Source organism: Gadus chalcogrammus, chromosome 11 (genome assembly GCF_026213295.1).
Source record: "Gadus chalcogrammus isolate NIFS_2021 chromosome 11, NIFS_Gcha_1.0, whole genome shotgun sequence".
Lineage (NCBI taxonomy): Eukaryota > Metazoa > Chordata > Actinopteri > Gadiformes > Gadidae > Gadus > Gadus chalcogrammus.
Window position 1 is genome coordinate 7190909 of NC_079422.1, and position 12185 is coordinate 7203093.

Below are 12185 nucleotides of genomic sequence, written 5' to 3' on the forward strand. Positions count from 1 at the left end.
AAATATTAAAACCAACCGCAATGTTTTATGAACTTCTACACACCGGAGTAATACAATTAATTTAAGTATTTTTGAGTGATTGTGAAATTGTGGGCCGAAAAAATAAATAAATTGGCCGATACCGTTGCTTTTTCGGTTTTGTTAATATAACCTTACTGAAATATATAATTCAAAATGTATGTGACACCGCAGATAAACATTGGCCACAGCCATTTTTGAATGTCATCATATTTGCCGATGTCCAGATAGCGTGAACATCAGGCTTTCCCGTCTGGCCGATAAACCCGTGCATCCCTGTTGTTGTTCTTTGTGGTGGTTCATGAGTGGCCCTGCTACAGACAGACTCTACCTTCCTTCAGATGTGTGGCGACGGAGCGGGACAATTCTCGGGCCGGCCCCCGCCTCAGTCCCGGGCCCAGCGGGGGGTTAGCGAGGACATGACCAGCGACGAAGAGCGCATGGTCATCTGTGAAGAGGAAGGCGATGACGATGTCATTGGTGAGAAGTTGTAGCTATACACAGTGCCCGTTAGAGTGGAGAGCAGGACTCCCAGGAGGCTGTGTGTCTGCCCGCCCCTTCCTTGTGCCGGGTTATAAATAAATACATTGAGCATCTCCGAGTGTCCTAAAAAAAGATTTGATGTCATAATGTAGAGAACACCGCCGCTTCCCGGCCTCTTGTCCAGCATACAAAGTCTATATTGTCACTTGACGTGTGCAGTCACTATTAAGTTTTTCATTTTAATAAACAAAATACGATCATTTTAATCATGTGGTCTCTTAGTTTCTTTGGAGAATAGTAACAATAAAAAAAGTCACCCGCCAGGATCTTGGAAATGGGTCATCAATATGCAGGTGAAAATGTGACCTCAGAGATAAAAGGACTGATGTTCCACCATGGTTCTTAATCATGGGTTGCTACAGCTGTTGCCTTAATCTCTACAGCTGTAGCTTTGGCCAATGGCGACAATTACATTTTTGATTAAGATCAATACAAAGTATATCCATCCATAGAAAAAAAGTACATATATACAGTAATAACAGACTCATTTGAATTTAGATGCAATAATGAGATAATATATTTCACACAATGTTTGGGAACCAATAAGTGTGTAACCAATAACCTTTTCTGTGCTTCTATGCTATGCACAGTCTCCCTACATTACATCCACAACAAATTGAATTTCAACTAATGCAATCTCTGCTCCTCTGGTTACTGCCTTTCTGTTCCCTTTTTAAGAAATCCAATATAAATTAGAGTGCACTTATTTTTATATTTTCTGCCATGGACTGTGTGCTCCATTGTGATTGGCTAATAAAGGCTCCCATTCAAATCCCTTGTGTAACCATCGCCCTTGCAATTCCTTCCTACAGAGGACCCCTATCCCACCAGCTCCATCGACCTCAAGTGTAAGGAGCGAGTGACCGACAGCGACAGTGACAACGGTTCAGAAGACGAGGGGGAGCGCAAGGTGAAATACTATACTGTCTGAAGTACTCGCACAGAAGCAGCCCGCCGTGTTTTGTTGTTTGTTTGATCATCCAGAAACAACACACGAGGAGAGGATAAGGAGTGGTTCATCCCTCATTGGGCCCAGATGGAGTTGTTAAAACCTTTTATTTATTTATTTATTTATTTATTTATTTATTTATTTATTTATTTATTTATTTAATTTTGATCTTTTTGTCTCCTTCTCCGCAGCGGGCGTTTGCGCCGGTCATCTGCTCCTCCTCCTTCCAACCCACGCCACACAGCAGGAGCGTCTCCCTCTCCTCCTACACCGCAACCAAACGCCACGACGAGGGCCGGCCGGGGGCGGGGGGGCTCGCCGACCGCCGGAGAAGGGCGGGAGATGGGGAGAGTAAGGATGGATATAGAGGAGGAGGAGGAGGAGGAGGAGAGGGAGGCGGCATGACGTCCGCTCCTCTCCTGCTCTCCTCCTGTGGTAACTCGGTCATATCCAGCACCTCGGGCATGGGCCTCCCTGCCTCCACGGTCGGCCACCTGGGCCTGAGCACCATGGTGGGCATGGGGTCGGTGAGGGTGGCCTCCACCGTGGTCACCAACGTCGTGCGTCCCGTGATCAGCTCGCCGGTGCCCATCGCCAGCAAACCCCGTGATTTAGGCCCCTCCCCCGGCCCCCTCCACGACAGGAGGTCCATGACCCCACATCTGCAGCAACAGCAGCCGCAGCAGCTGCTGATTGGCTCCGGGGCAGGAAGTGGGGCGGCGGTCGGCGGGTACTACTCCTCCCCCTCCTCCTCCTCCTCACCGCACACCGTGGGTGCAGCGGTCGGTCCTGGAGGGGTCATGACCAATCTGGTGCTGGGAGGGGCGTTTTCCGCTCAGCCCACTGTGCAGCTCATCTCCCCACCCCAGCATCACCAGGCGGCCCCACAACAGGCCCCTCCCACGAGCCACTTGGCAGCCCCGCACAGCCAGACCAACGGGCCCCTGCCCCTCTCCCTGCTGCAGCCCCACCTCCTCTCCGGCCCCTCCCTCACCTCTCCCGGGGGCAAGGCCGTCACACAGGTGCAGTACATCCTTCCCACCCTGCCTGCCAACGCCAAGAGTTCGCCCCAGCACGTCAGCCAGCCAACCAGTGTCTTCAACCTACCCACTGCCCCGCCCACACACGTGTCCTTGGCCAATGGGAAGCAGCATGGTTCAGGTGCTCTGGCTGGCTACACGACCAGCCAAGGCGTGGGACTGATCAGCCCTGGAGCCAGAGGTGATAACCTTTCTAGAGCATTATGATAAAATACATCCTCAGCTTATAAATGTTTGGGCTCCTCTGACTTCTCTTTTATTGTTCTTTTGTTTCTTCAGTGCAAACCCAGTCCCCGGGGCTCCAGGGCAAAATGCTGGTTCCCATGGCAACACTGCGGACTGTGCCGGCCACCGCCCAGCAGTTCCCCATTGTTGCCCCACCCCTTCCTGTCCAGAACGGCGCACAGGCAGGAAGCAAGGTCAGTGAGCATGTCACTGCTGGGACAGACGCTAATTACACACTCACTTATTCATGGCAAACATTAAAAGTCGTCTGGGCACGCTGTTCGTATTCCAAATGCACATTAGACGAGCGATGGAGCGCTGCCATCGCTCACCGCCATCCCCGGGCCTTTGTTCCAGATTATCCAGATCGCTCCCATGCCTGTGGCCCAGGCCCAGCTCCCCCAGGGCGGAGCGGTGCATCCTGCCAGCCCCTTCCCCGGGACGCTGGGTACAGCTGCCGTCATGGCCTCTGGGTCAGCTCCCTCGCAGACGCTGCTGCTGCCACCTGCCTCCACCAGGTGGGGAACAATGCACACACACACGCACACGCACTCACACTCGCGTACACACACACACACACACACACAAACAAACACGTAGGGGCTGCACAATTTCACGTGGGGCATAATCGTAGGGTTTAATTCTTATTAAAAGTGGATGATAGTTTGCTGTTTTCTCCCACTGTCCATCTTTAATACGTTGTTTGATGACATTCATTTGATTCTGGAGCTGTAATCATATTAATTTAATACAGCTGATCCTATTATACTAGTACTAGAGTATTAGATGCAATATCTCAGCTTTCTTAGTCAACATATTCACATTACTATGTTTTCATATTTTCTAACGTTCAATCAAAACTAAACCTTCCAAACGCACAGCTTGATATGAATCCCCATGGGCTTGCCCAGCCCTGACACACACATTACATCCGTCCAGTCAGCACTCGCCAGCAGGAAGCACACACCCCGGCTCACAGAGGGCTGGTAACGGTTTGTGTGAACGGCCGTGAGAAAGGTCCCACCGAGCCCACCCCCAAGCAGGGGGAAATCAACACAACAAGGTCAACTAAAGGGACCACTCTGAGCTGCATTCACCTACTATAGTGCCCCACACACACACACACACACACACACACACACACACACACACACACACACACACACACACACACACACACACACACACACACACACACACACACACACACACACACACACACACACACACACACACACACACACACACACACACACACCTCTATTGTGATTAATATCCACTTACAGGCTGGACTGGTAATGGCCGTTTTATTTAGGTTCTTCTATTCATCAGTTTATCTCATTGTATTTTACGTGTTATTCTACTCTAGAGACTTTTATATGTTAGAGAATGAGCAATAACAGGGTTGACTGATTTGTGGGTGGATTGGGATTTTAATATTTTCAATTTCAAATAATTTGGACCAAAAATAAATGAGCGAGGGTGGACTGAAGAAGACGCACAGTGCAGGTTTAAATAGATCTTCATTAAAGAGATGGTCATTTGTGGTACAGTACCACGCCTGAGCAGGAACGTCACCAGCAGGACCGGACCCTGTGTCGGCTCAAGGTAGCGTGAGCCTAGCTCCGTAGGCCCCGGCTGTAGGAGCCTGGAACAGCGACGTCTGTTCAGGACTGAGTTGGGGCCGACGCTGCCTGCCTGGTTTAAACCACCGTGGTGCATCACTGGTCCTATTGGTTCAGCTCTGCTCTGGAGCCGCTGGTTCACCGTTAGTCATACTGCCGTCGTCGGCCCGCTGCCTCTGCCTGCCCCCGCCTACGCATGACTGACAGACAGACAGACAGAAAGACACTCATCTGAGGCTGCTGCCTCTGATGCACACCGCCCTCTGACCCCTCATGCAGCAGTTTGTTGTCTCTTCCTCTTTCCATTTTTTCAGAGTCTTGTTCACCACTCCCCTCCTGTTTCGTCTGCTGTTGTGTGTGTGTGTGTGTGTTCTCCCTTAAATTAACTTTAATATGGTTGTTTTCAGACTTCTACCTTTTTAACAGTTTATGCATAGGTGTACAAATCGTGGTCATTCTATGATGCCAAGGGTGGGTTTCTGTCATTCATCTGTGTTTTTCTGCATTTCATTACAAAATGGTACCTGGCTTTTTTTAGTTTCTCTGGATTCTATTGGCCAGAGACTCATAGAATCAGAGAGTGGAAGGTTTGACTCCAATGAATAATACTAAAAAACTTGGATGGACGTTCAGGTTCTTTCACTTACTTTTGCATTAAGGAAAGCTAGATGGATACCAATTCTAACACTATATCTATATTATAATAAAGCACACAAGAGTTGTTGAGGACAAGGAATATCTGATTCAGGTATAATACACGGAGTAATGAAACTGATCTGAGCAACTGCTGTGATGTTTGACTTTTACCATTGCTCAAATGTCCTCTTCTGCTTCCCCTTTTCTCTCTCTCGCTCTATCATAAATGTAGGATCACCTATGTGCAGTCCACTCCAGGCGTCCCCTCCACTTTGCCCTTAGTCTCCACGACGACAGGCTCCTCCCCCAGCCATCAGGCTCTGCCGTCGGCCGGATCTGCATATGTCCCTTCGACCATAGCAACGCTGGGCTTCACCGCCATCGCTCCCCCGGTGCAGCCGCTGATGCCAGGTCAGTGCTCTGGAGGTGGCGGTTAGGTCTCCTGTATTAACGGGGACCTATCAGGGTTGGAGAGAGTATGCATGTATTAGACTGTTGATACTTCTCCCGACAACAGTGCAGTTTACCGTCAATCAACAAACAAATGCAACCTTGATAAGGAAGTAAGAGCTCATCTGTCTGTTTCCAATGTGCAATGAACTGCTACTCTCTTCTGCCACAGGGTGGAAGCGACTGTCTGCAATCACCTTTTTTCACCATTCTTTATCAAACATAAGAAACCCGTTAACAATCCAGTATAAGGCTGCTAGGCATGTTTGAGTAAAGACTAGCAATGGTCTCTCAACTGCATAAGCTTGCTATTCATATGTTTGTCTTAATTGGCTAGGCTAGGCCTATAAACCAAGAGGAATTACTAATCTATCATACGTCTTATTGATTGCTTCAAATGGGGTGACTTTGAAAAAAACTTTTCACTTTACTCCTGCGTGTATGCCGATATATTTTTAAGATGAGGATGAGGAGTAAGACATAAATCAGGCAGCACTATATACCTCGCTTTCATTTACATTTATATAGCCTAGGGTTTTCTCATCTGTCGACCATAGAGACATAGAGGGCTTCTTGTTTGGAATTGAATTTATCACCAATTGAGGAATTTAAATTAAACAAATCTAATTCACTGTTTCCTAAATGTCATTCATTATTTCTGCCTGTATTCTCCGCCAATCGCAACATCCATCCAGCAGGTTGCATATGTCAGAGAATACAGCTAGTTTTTCCACCCTAAGTCCTATTCTACTCTGAATGTCCTCAATCTGATTTCAGTTGTTCTCACACAGGGGACTGTCACATGTAAAAAGAAAGAGGAAAAAAGAATGGCACTAGCTGCCACATGCTCCTAGTCTTTATCCTCGTGCTCAAGTCCGCTGCTGACATTAGATCAATCCCTCTAGCCTCGGATGACCACAGTGACCCCGGATAAATGGCAGTTAAGAATTTTCCAATAAGCAGGAATAAATGTAACAAGCAAGATGACGAGATTCATAACGACTAGTATCGTTCTACCTGAAGAAAATCCCCCAACCATAGCATCTATTGATTGGATATATATTGGATTCAATGAAAGGACTTGTTCTCATCTTGTTGCTGTCGTCCAGGTCAACCAGCGCTGCTCGCCCCCGCCCCGTCCCTACAGCCCCCCACCCCTGCCACCGGGGGGCAGGCGGTCACCACCATCTACCCCGCCTTGTCCAGTGGCAACACCGGCGTGGTGTCCATGGCGACCATGCCTCCCAGCATGGTCTACTCCGTCTCCAACCCTTCCGGCGGCTCCATGCACATTCTGTCCAAGCACACGGTGGGACCGCCGACCACCATCACACACACCCACACCCTCAGCTACGCCCACCTGGACCGGCAGGCCGAGAGGCACGGCGAGCTGCTGGGGCAGCAGGACCGGGCCATGGAGAGGCCGGCCACCGTCAAGACCCCCTGCAGCAGCGCCGGGTCGGCCAGTGGCCCGGCGGTGTCCATGAGGGCCTGCAGCCCCCCACTCTCCATCCACCCACCCGGTAGGACCCGCTACCTCTCAGCCAATACACATCCTCCTTTCTTTAGAGGCATTCTGTCTGTATTTACATGCTACTGCTCACTATTAGACCGTATACTCGGATCAGATCATCTGTGATTAAGCCAGCAAAGGGGGAACTAGTGTTGACACATACAATAAGCTCCAATAGATTGGAATTTAAGTCTGTATTTCTACCCAGTGCCGTGGCTTTTTCCAAACCCCTTGTAGCCTCTTTAAATAATTAACCTCCACAGAAAGGTCTGCAGTCTATCCGTCGACCTCCCTGAGCAAGATGCTCCTACCTGCTTATTAATGATGTGTATCTTAAAAAAAAAAGCCTGCTAGAAGACCTGATGGTAGTTGTATAAATATTTAACTGTGATTCATGTCTTACTGAGTTCCATTACTTGATATCAGGTCTAGAAATATGTCATCTCATTTAACAGGCAGTGCACCGGGCACACCCAAACTCCCCCTGCCCTCCGCGAGGACCCCTCAGAAAGTGAAGGCCATGGTGGCCAACATCCCCGTGGGCAACTATGAAGGAGGGGGCCGCGGAAAGGACAGGGACAGGGAGAAGGAGCGAGAGAGGGACCGAGAGAGGGAGAGAGAGAGGGAGGCAGCGGCCTCTCGTTTCTCCTTTGAGCCCGAGCCGGCGGGCTCCCCGTCCTCCCACCCCAGCGAGGAGCTGTCCTCCTCCGACAAGCCCCCCGAAGGCACCAGCGCCGCGGACGCCTCCAGCAGCCGCAGCCGGGACAGCAGTGCCAGCAGAGAGGTACGGGGCCGGGTCACAGCTCGGTGAGGTGTGTTGTGTGGATGTACATTAAGGCTCATCATCAGGATGAGGATATACATCACGATATCTGTTGAAACGTTTTAAATCTGAGGTTAAATAACGCAATTCCTATCAATAATGTGGAAATAGCATGGAAGTCACTCAACGGTATTCCCAGAGCAGCCAGAAATCTTTATTCTTCTAAATACATTTTCCAAATAATGTATATCATCAAATGACTGTCCACATTCTAGTAGCTACTGCCCAGCCTTAACTATTTGGTGGTGAGGAGTTCTCTCATCAGCGTCTCCGTGGCTGTGTCCTTTCCTCTGCAGACTGGATGGAAGGAGTCCCTCCCCTCCTCTCCTCTCCCTCCCCCCTCTGAACCGGCACTGCCCCCCCCGCAGACCGACAAAGAAGCCCCCCCACCAAAGAAGATCAAGGCCCGGCCCCCGCCTCTCAAGAAGACGTTTGACTCTGTGGATAAGTGAGTTTATATTGATACTTTGTGTCCGCTGTGAACTAGAAAAGTCTTCACCGACGTACCCACTAACAATATCCCAGGCTCGCTTCGTATGAAGCATCATAGAAGAGAGACCTACCCTCTCATGCCATAGATCAGGCAGCATGTGTACAGCCGCCCTCCCGGCGGGCCCCAGGCGAGCCTGTGTATATTCACGTGTCCTCTGCGTGTCCGTGTGTTGGTCGGGCAGGGTACTGTCGGAGGTGTACTTCGAGGAGCGCTTCGCCGAACTGCCGGAGTTCCGGCCGGAGGAGGTGCTGCCCTCGCCCACGCTGCAGAGCATGGCCACCTCCCCGCGCGCCATCCTCGGCAGCTACCGCCGCAAGAGGAAGAACTCCACAGGTGGGTCCCCCAGGGAGCGCTCGGAGTCAGGGGGCCGACAGAGGGACGTGGCGGCTCTCCCTGTTTGACCACGCGCCGTGGCGTTGTGTCTGCAGGGGTGACAGTAGGCCGTTCCCCTGATTGGTCGTAGCCTGGGTTACGACCTGATGAACCTCCCAGGCCTCCTGCCCTGGGGTGATCATTGTGGACTCTCACTGCGTAGTATGATGGGGTCTTGGAGTAGGGAGTAACATGAGCACCGTGTTGAATCCTGTACTAAACCACAACAGTTTCCCATGTGTGATAAGAGTTTTGCATTGGGTTTGGGATGTGGTTTGAGAGGGTTTTGCCGTCTGCCCCTCCGCCCCCCAGACCTGGACTCGTCCACGGAGGACCCGGTGTCTCCGAAGAGGAAGAGCCGGCGCCGTTCCAGCTGCAGCTCGGAGCCCAACACCCCCAAGAGCGCCGCCAAGTGTGAGGGAGACATCTTCACCTTCGACCGGCCAGGTAAGGACATCCGGAACATGTCGGGTCTACCAGGGAAATCAATTCAGACAACATGAGAAACGGGAATTAGATCGATTTAAAAGGATTGTGAAGGGCTCATAAAGGTCTTGTATATTCAAAATACCGTGAAAAATATGTGATTCCTAGCCACAGGAAAACACACACGCACACAAACCACAGGCCAGGCTGACCTTGTTCCCACCCATAACACAAGCTCTCTCCCCAGGCACGGACGGGGAGGACATCCTGGGGGAGCTGGAGTTCGATAAGGTCCCCTACTCGTCTCTGAGGCGCACCCTGGACCAGAGGAGGGCTCTGGTCATGCAGCTCTTTCAGGAGCACGGCTTCTTCCCTTCAGGTAGCCCAGGCTGGTCCAGAGAAATAAAATAATGGATTCCTAACACACATAATGTAATACGAAAAGAGAAAGTCGCTCTTCGTCATTTTGGATAAAGGTGTCTGCTAAATAGCTACATTTTTATTTATTTGCGATGTGTGAGAACGGCTACCTTGAACAAAGTTGTGCAGGGATCGCTCTAATTAACAAAGTACAAAGAGCCACTGTACAGAGCCGAGCTGACCGCTGCATTCCCCTCACAGCCCAGGCCACCGCCGCCTTCCAGACGCGCTACTCGGACATCTTCCCCACCAAGGTGTGCCTGCAGCTGAAGATCCGGGAGGTGAGGCAGAAGATCATGCAGACCGCCGCCCCCTCCGAGGTCTCCGGCCTCGGGGGTCCGGACTCCATGCCTTCCCTCCCTGGGCCCTCTGGCTCCCAGTCCGGAGAAGGGTCCGGGGCAGGCGGTGGGGGAGGAGGAGGGGGGGAGCCGGGGGGAGCGGACGGGGAGCGACCAGGAGAGCACAGCCCGGGAGATCCCCGGGAGTCCCAGGACTCCTCCAGATGAGGGAAGCTGATCGGTTTCTTTTCGATTTGTCGGATCAATCAGCGACGGTCAGAGTCACGCCTCACCGCCACCCAGCCTGCCCCCCTTCCCGCCACCTCCGGGGTGTTTCAGAGGTCGCACTCTTCACCTCTCTGGTCTCTTCCTCCCATCTTTACATCCTCGGTGACCAACTTCACAGAGGAGAGGACACACATAAGGTGTACAACGACGGGCATTGATCCATTTGAGCCGTTAATAAGCCCTGTACCAAAAAAGATTTACATGTGAGATGCCAGTGGCACAAAAAAAACACCGTTAACACAATACCATGACGCACACACGGACACATAACCACCCACACATAACCACACACGCACACTACACCCTGTGGACTTGTATTTCCACAGTTGATTCAGCACTCTTGTTTGTATGGACAACCTTGGATAAGGCCTCCATTGAAGCCAGTTAACTGCAGACCATTGTGTTCACCTAGACCTCGTCTGGCCCTGAAGCAATGGGGGCTGTGGTCGGGACTTACAGGCTCTTGTGGCCCCTTTTCAGACTGTGGAAGAAGTCAGTAGTTTTAGTCAGTTAAACTAGTTTTCTTTTTTATTTAGAGTATAAATAATTCTGAGTACCAAGCGGCGACAGACTGCAGGATATGAACAAAGTGTGTGTGTGTGTGTGTGTGTGTGTGTGTGTGTGTGTGTGTGTGTGTGTGTGTGTGTGTGTGTGTGTGTGTGTGTGTGTGTGTGTGTGTGTGTGTGTGTGTGTGTGTGTGTGTGTGTGTGTGTGTGTGTCGTTTGTCACTGCTGGACATTATGGGGGCTGGGCCCTCACCGGCTGGGGACTGTTTCATTGGATGAGATAACCTGTTGCTATGGGGACGGTTCAGAATGGCCCTTTCATGGAGTTCTTTTCACCCCAATTTATTGCTTAACTGTAGACATTCGGGGGAGGTCTGTTCAAACCAAACGGTTGAATCTTATGTGGACATTTTTGGCAGTGCCATCATCATTATCCTCGTCATTTTCATCATGGCCAACCGACATCAATCGTCCCTTCCCGTGGTTGACCTCAGCAGATGCCAGTAACTAGGAAAGCAAGCATTCCTGTGCCTCATTCGCTCGCCATGAAGGAAGACGGTGGGCCCCAGTCAAAAAGGCACATCCTGTTCACAGCTGGACTGAATCCTATTAGTTGCCTCAACCACAAATCCATATATAAAGGAGGTTGGGGTTACCCAGCCTTAATCCCTCCTGTTGCCAAGCAATTTTATTACCAGTTTTTATTCAATATTATCATTATACTTCAGTTTTGTTGTATTTCTCTTGTTTTTAATACTCTACTGTGTCATTGAAGTAAAACCTGGTCCTTTTTAACTGACGGATATTATTCTAATTGTGACCAACCGTTAATTTCTAGAGCTAGTTTTGAGGCAGGTGTGTGAGGACACTTACACAAACCCTCCATTTTAGTCTTTCATTCGGTTGCCCTCACCTCAACATAGGACCTGTGGTGCACTTGTTTTCTTGATTGTCACAAAGGAAAAAAAAAACCTCTAAATGTGGGACCTTATATTCCTTTTTAAAAGAGTAATAAGTCATGTCTTTTTTGACAACCCTGTATTCTTTTTACTCCCTCACTATTAAGTTGGATTTTATAACCTTCATCCCTTTGCTTGTATTCCTCCTCCCTCCACCTCTTTCCTTCCCTCCTTCCTTCCTTTGTCACTTTATTGCAAACTCCATGCACGGCCATCTGGATCGATGGAGAGAAACTGGGGGAAGTAGGGCAAGGGTAATTAATCAAAGAGGGTTGGTAAGGGTATATTATATCGGTTGTCTTTGTGCAAGACTGGGTTGTGTTGTACATAATTACTGTAGAGTCAGTAGACTCGTTATATTGAGGAAAAATGTGTCATTGAATATACGTTGAATTTAAAGATGCCCATTACTGAAGGTTAGACATGGTATGGAGGAAAAAAAAGTGGATAATTTTTTTTTGTATTATTCTCCTTGTTTTGCTGCCACAGTAAGCGAGAGAGGAATTTATATGAATAATTTAAGTTTGTATCTGTACCTTTCAGTATACAAATAAAGTAGATGTTCAACTCATGTCCTATCTGGTTGTTTTACTGGTGCCTTAAAATGAAATCACTCAAGTT

General features: G+C 49.7%; 1 protein-coding gene across 1 annotated transcript in view; it reads left to right on the plus strand.

Annotated features, from left to right (window-relative positions):
• cicb (capicua transcriptional repressor b) overlaps positions 1 to 12175 on the plus strand; it is a 40546-nt gene extending 28371 nt beyond the window's left edge. Inside the window, exons 9-21 of the mRNA XM_056601446.1 lie at positions 360 to 498; positions 1374 to 1471; positions 1702 to 2731; positions 2830 to 2969; positions 3133 to 3293; positions 5269 to 5447; positions 6596 to 7009; positions 7455 to 7783; positions 8119 to 8270; positions 8497 to 8648; positions 9000 to 9134; positions 9361 to 9492; positions 9735 to 12175. Of these exons, the coding sequence (XP_056457421.1) occupies positions 360 to 498; positions 1374 to 1471; positions 1702 to 2731; positions 2830 to 2969; positions 3133 to 3293; positions 5269 to 5447; positions 6596 to 7009; positions 7455 to 7783; positions 8119 to 8270; positions 8497 to 8648; positions 9000 to 9134; positions 9361 to 9492; positions 9735 to 10039 (3366 nt within the window). The 3' untranslated portion in view covers positions 10040 to 12175. The remainder of the gene's footprint in view (positions 1 to 359; positions 499 to 1373; positions 1472 to 1701; positions 2732 to 2829; positions 2970 to 3132; positions 3294 to 5268; positions 5448 to 6595; positions 7010 to 7454; positions 7784 to 8118; positions 8271 to 8496; positions 8649 to 8999; positions 9135 to 9360; positions 9493 to 9734) is intronic.
• Positions 12176 to 12185: the final 10 nt, after the last annotated feature.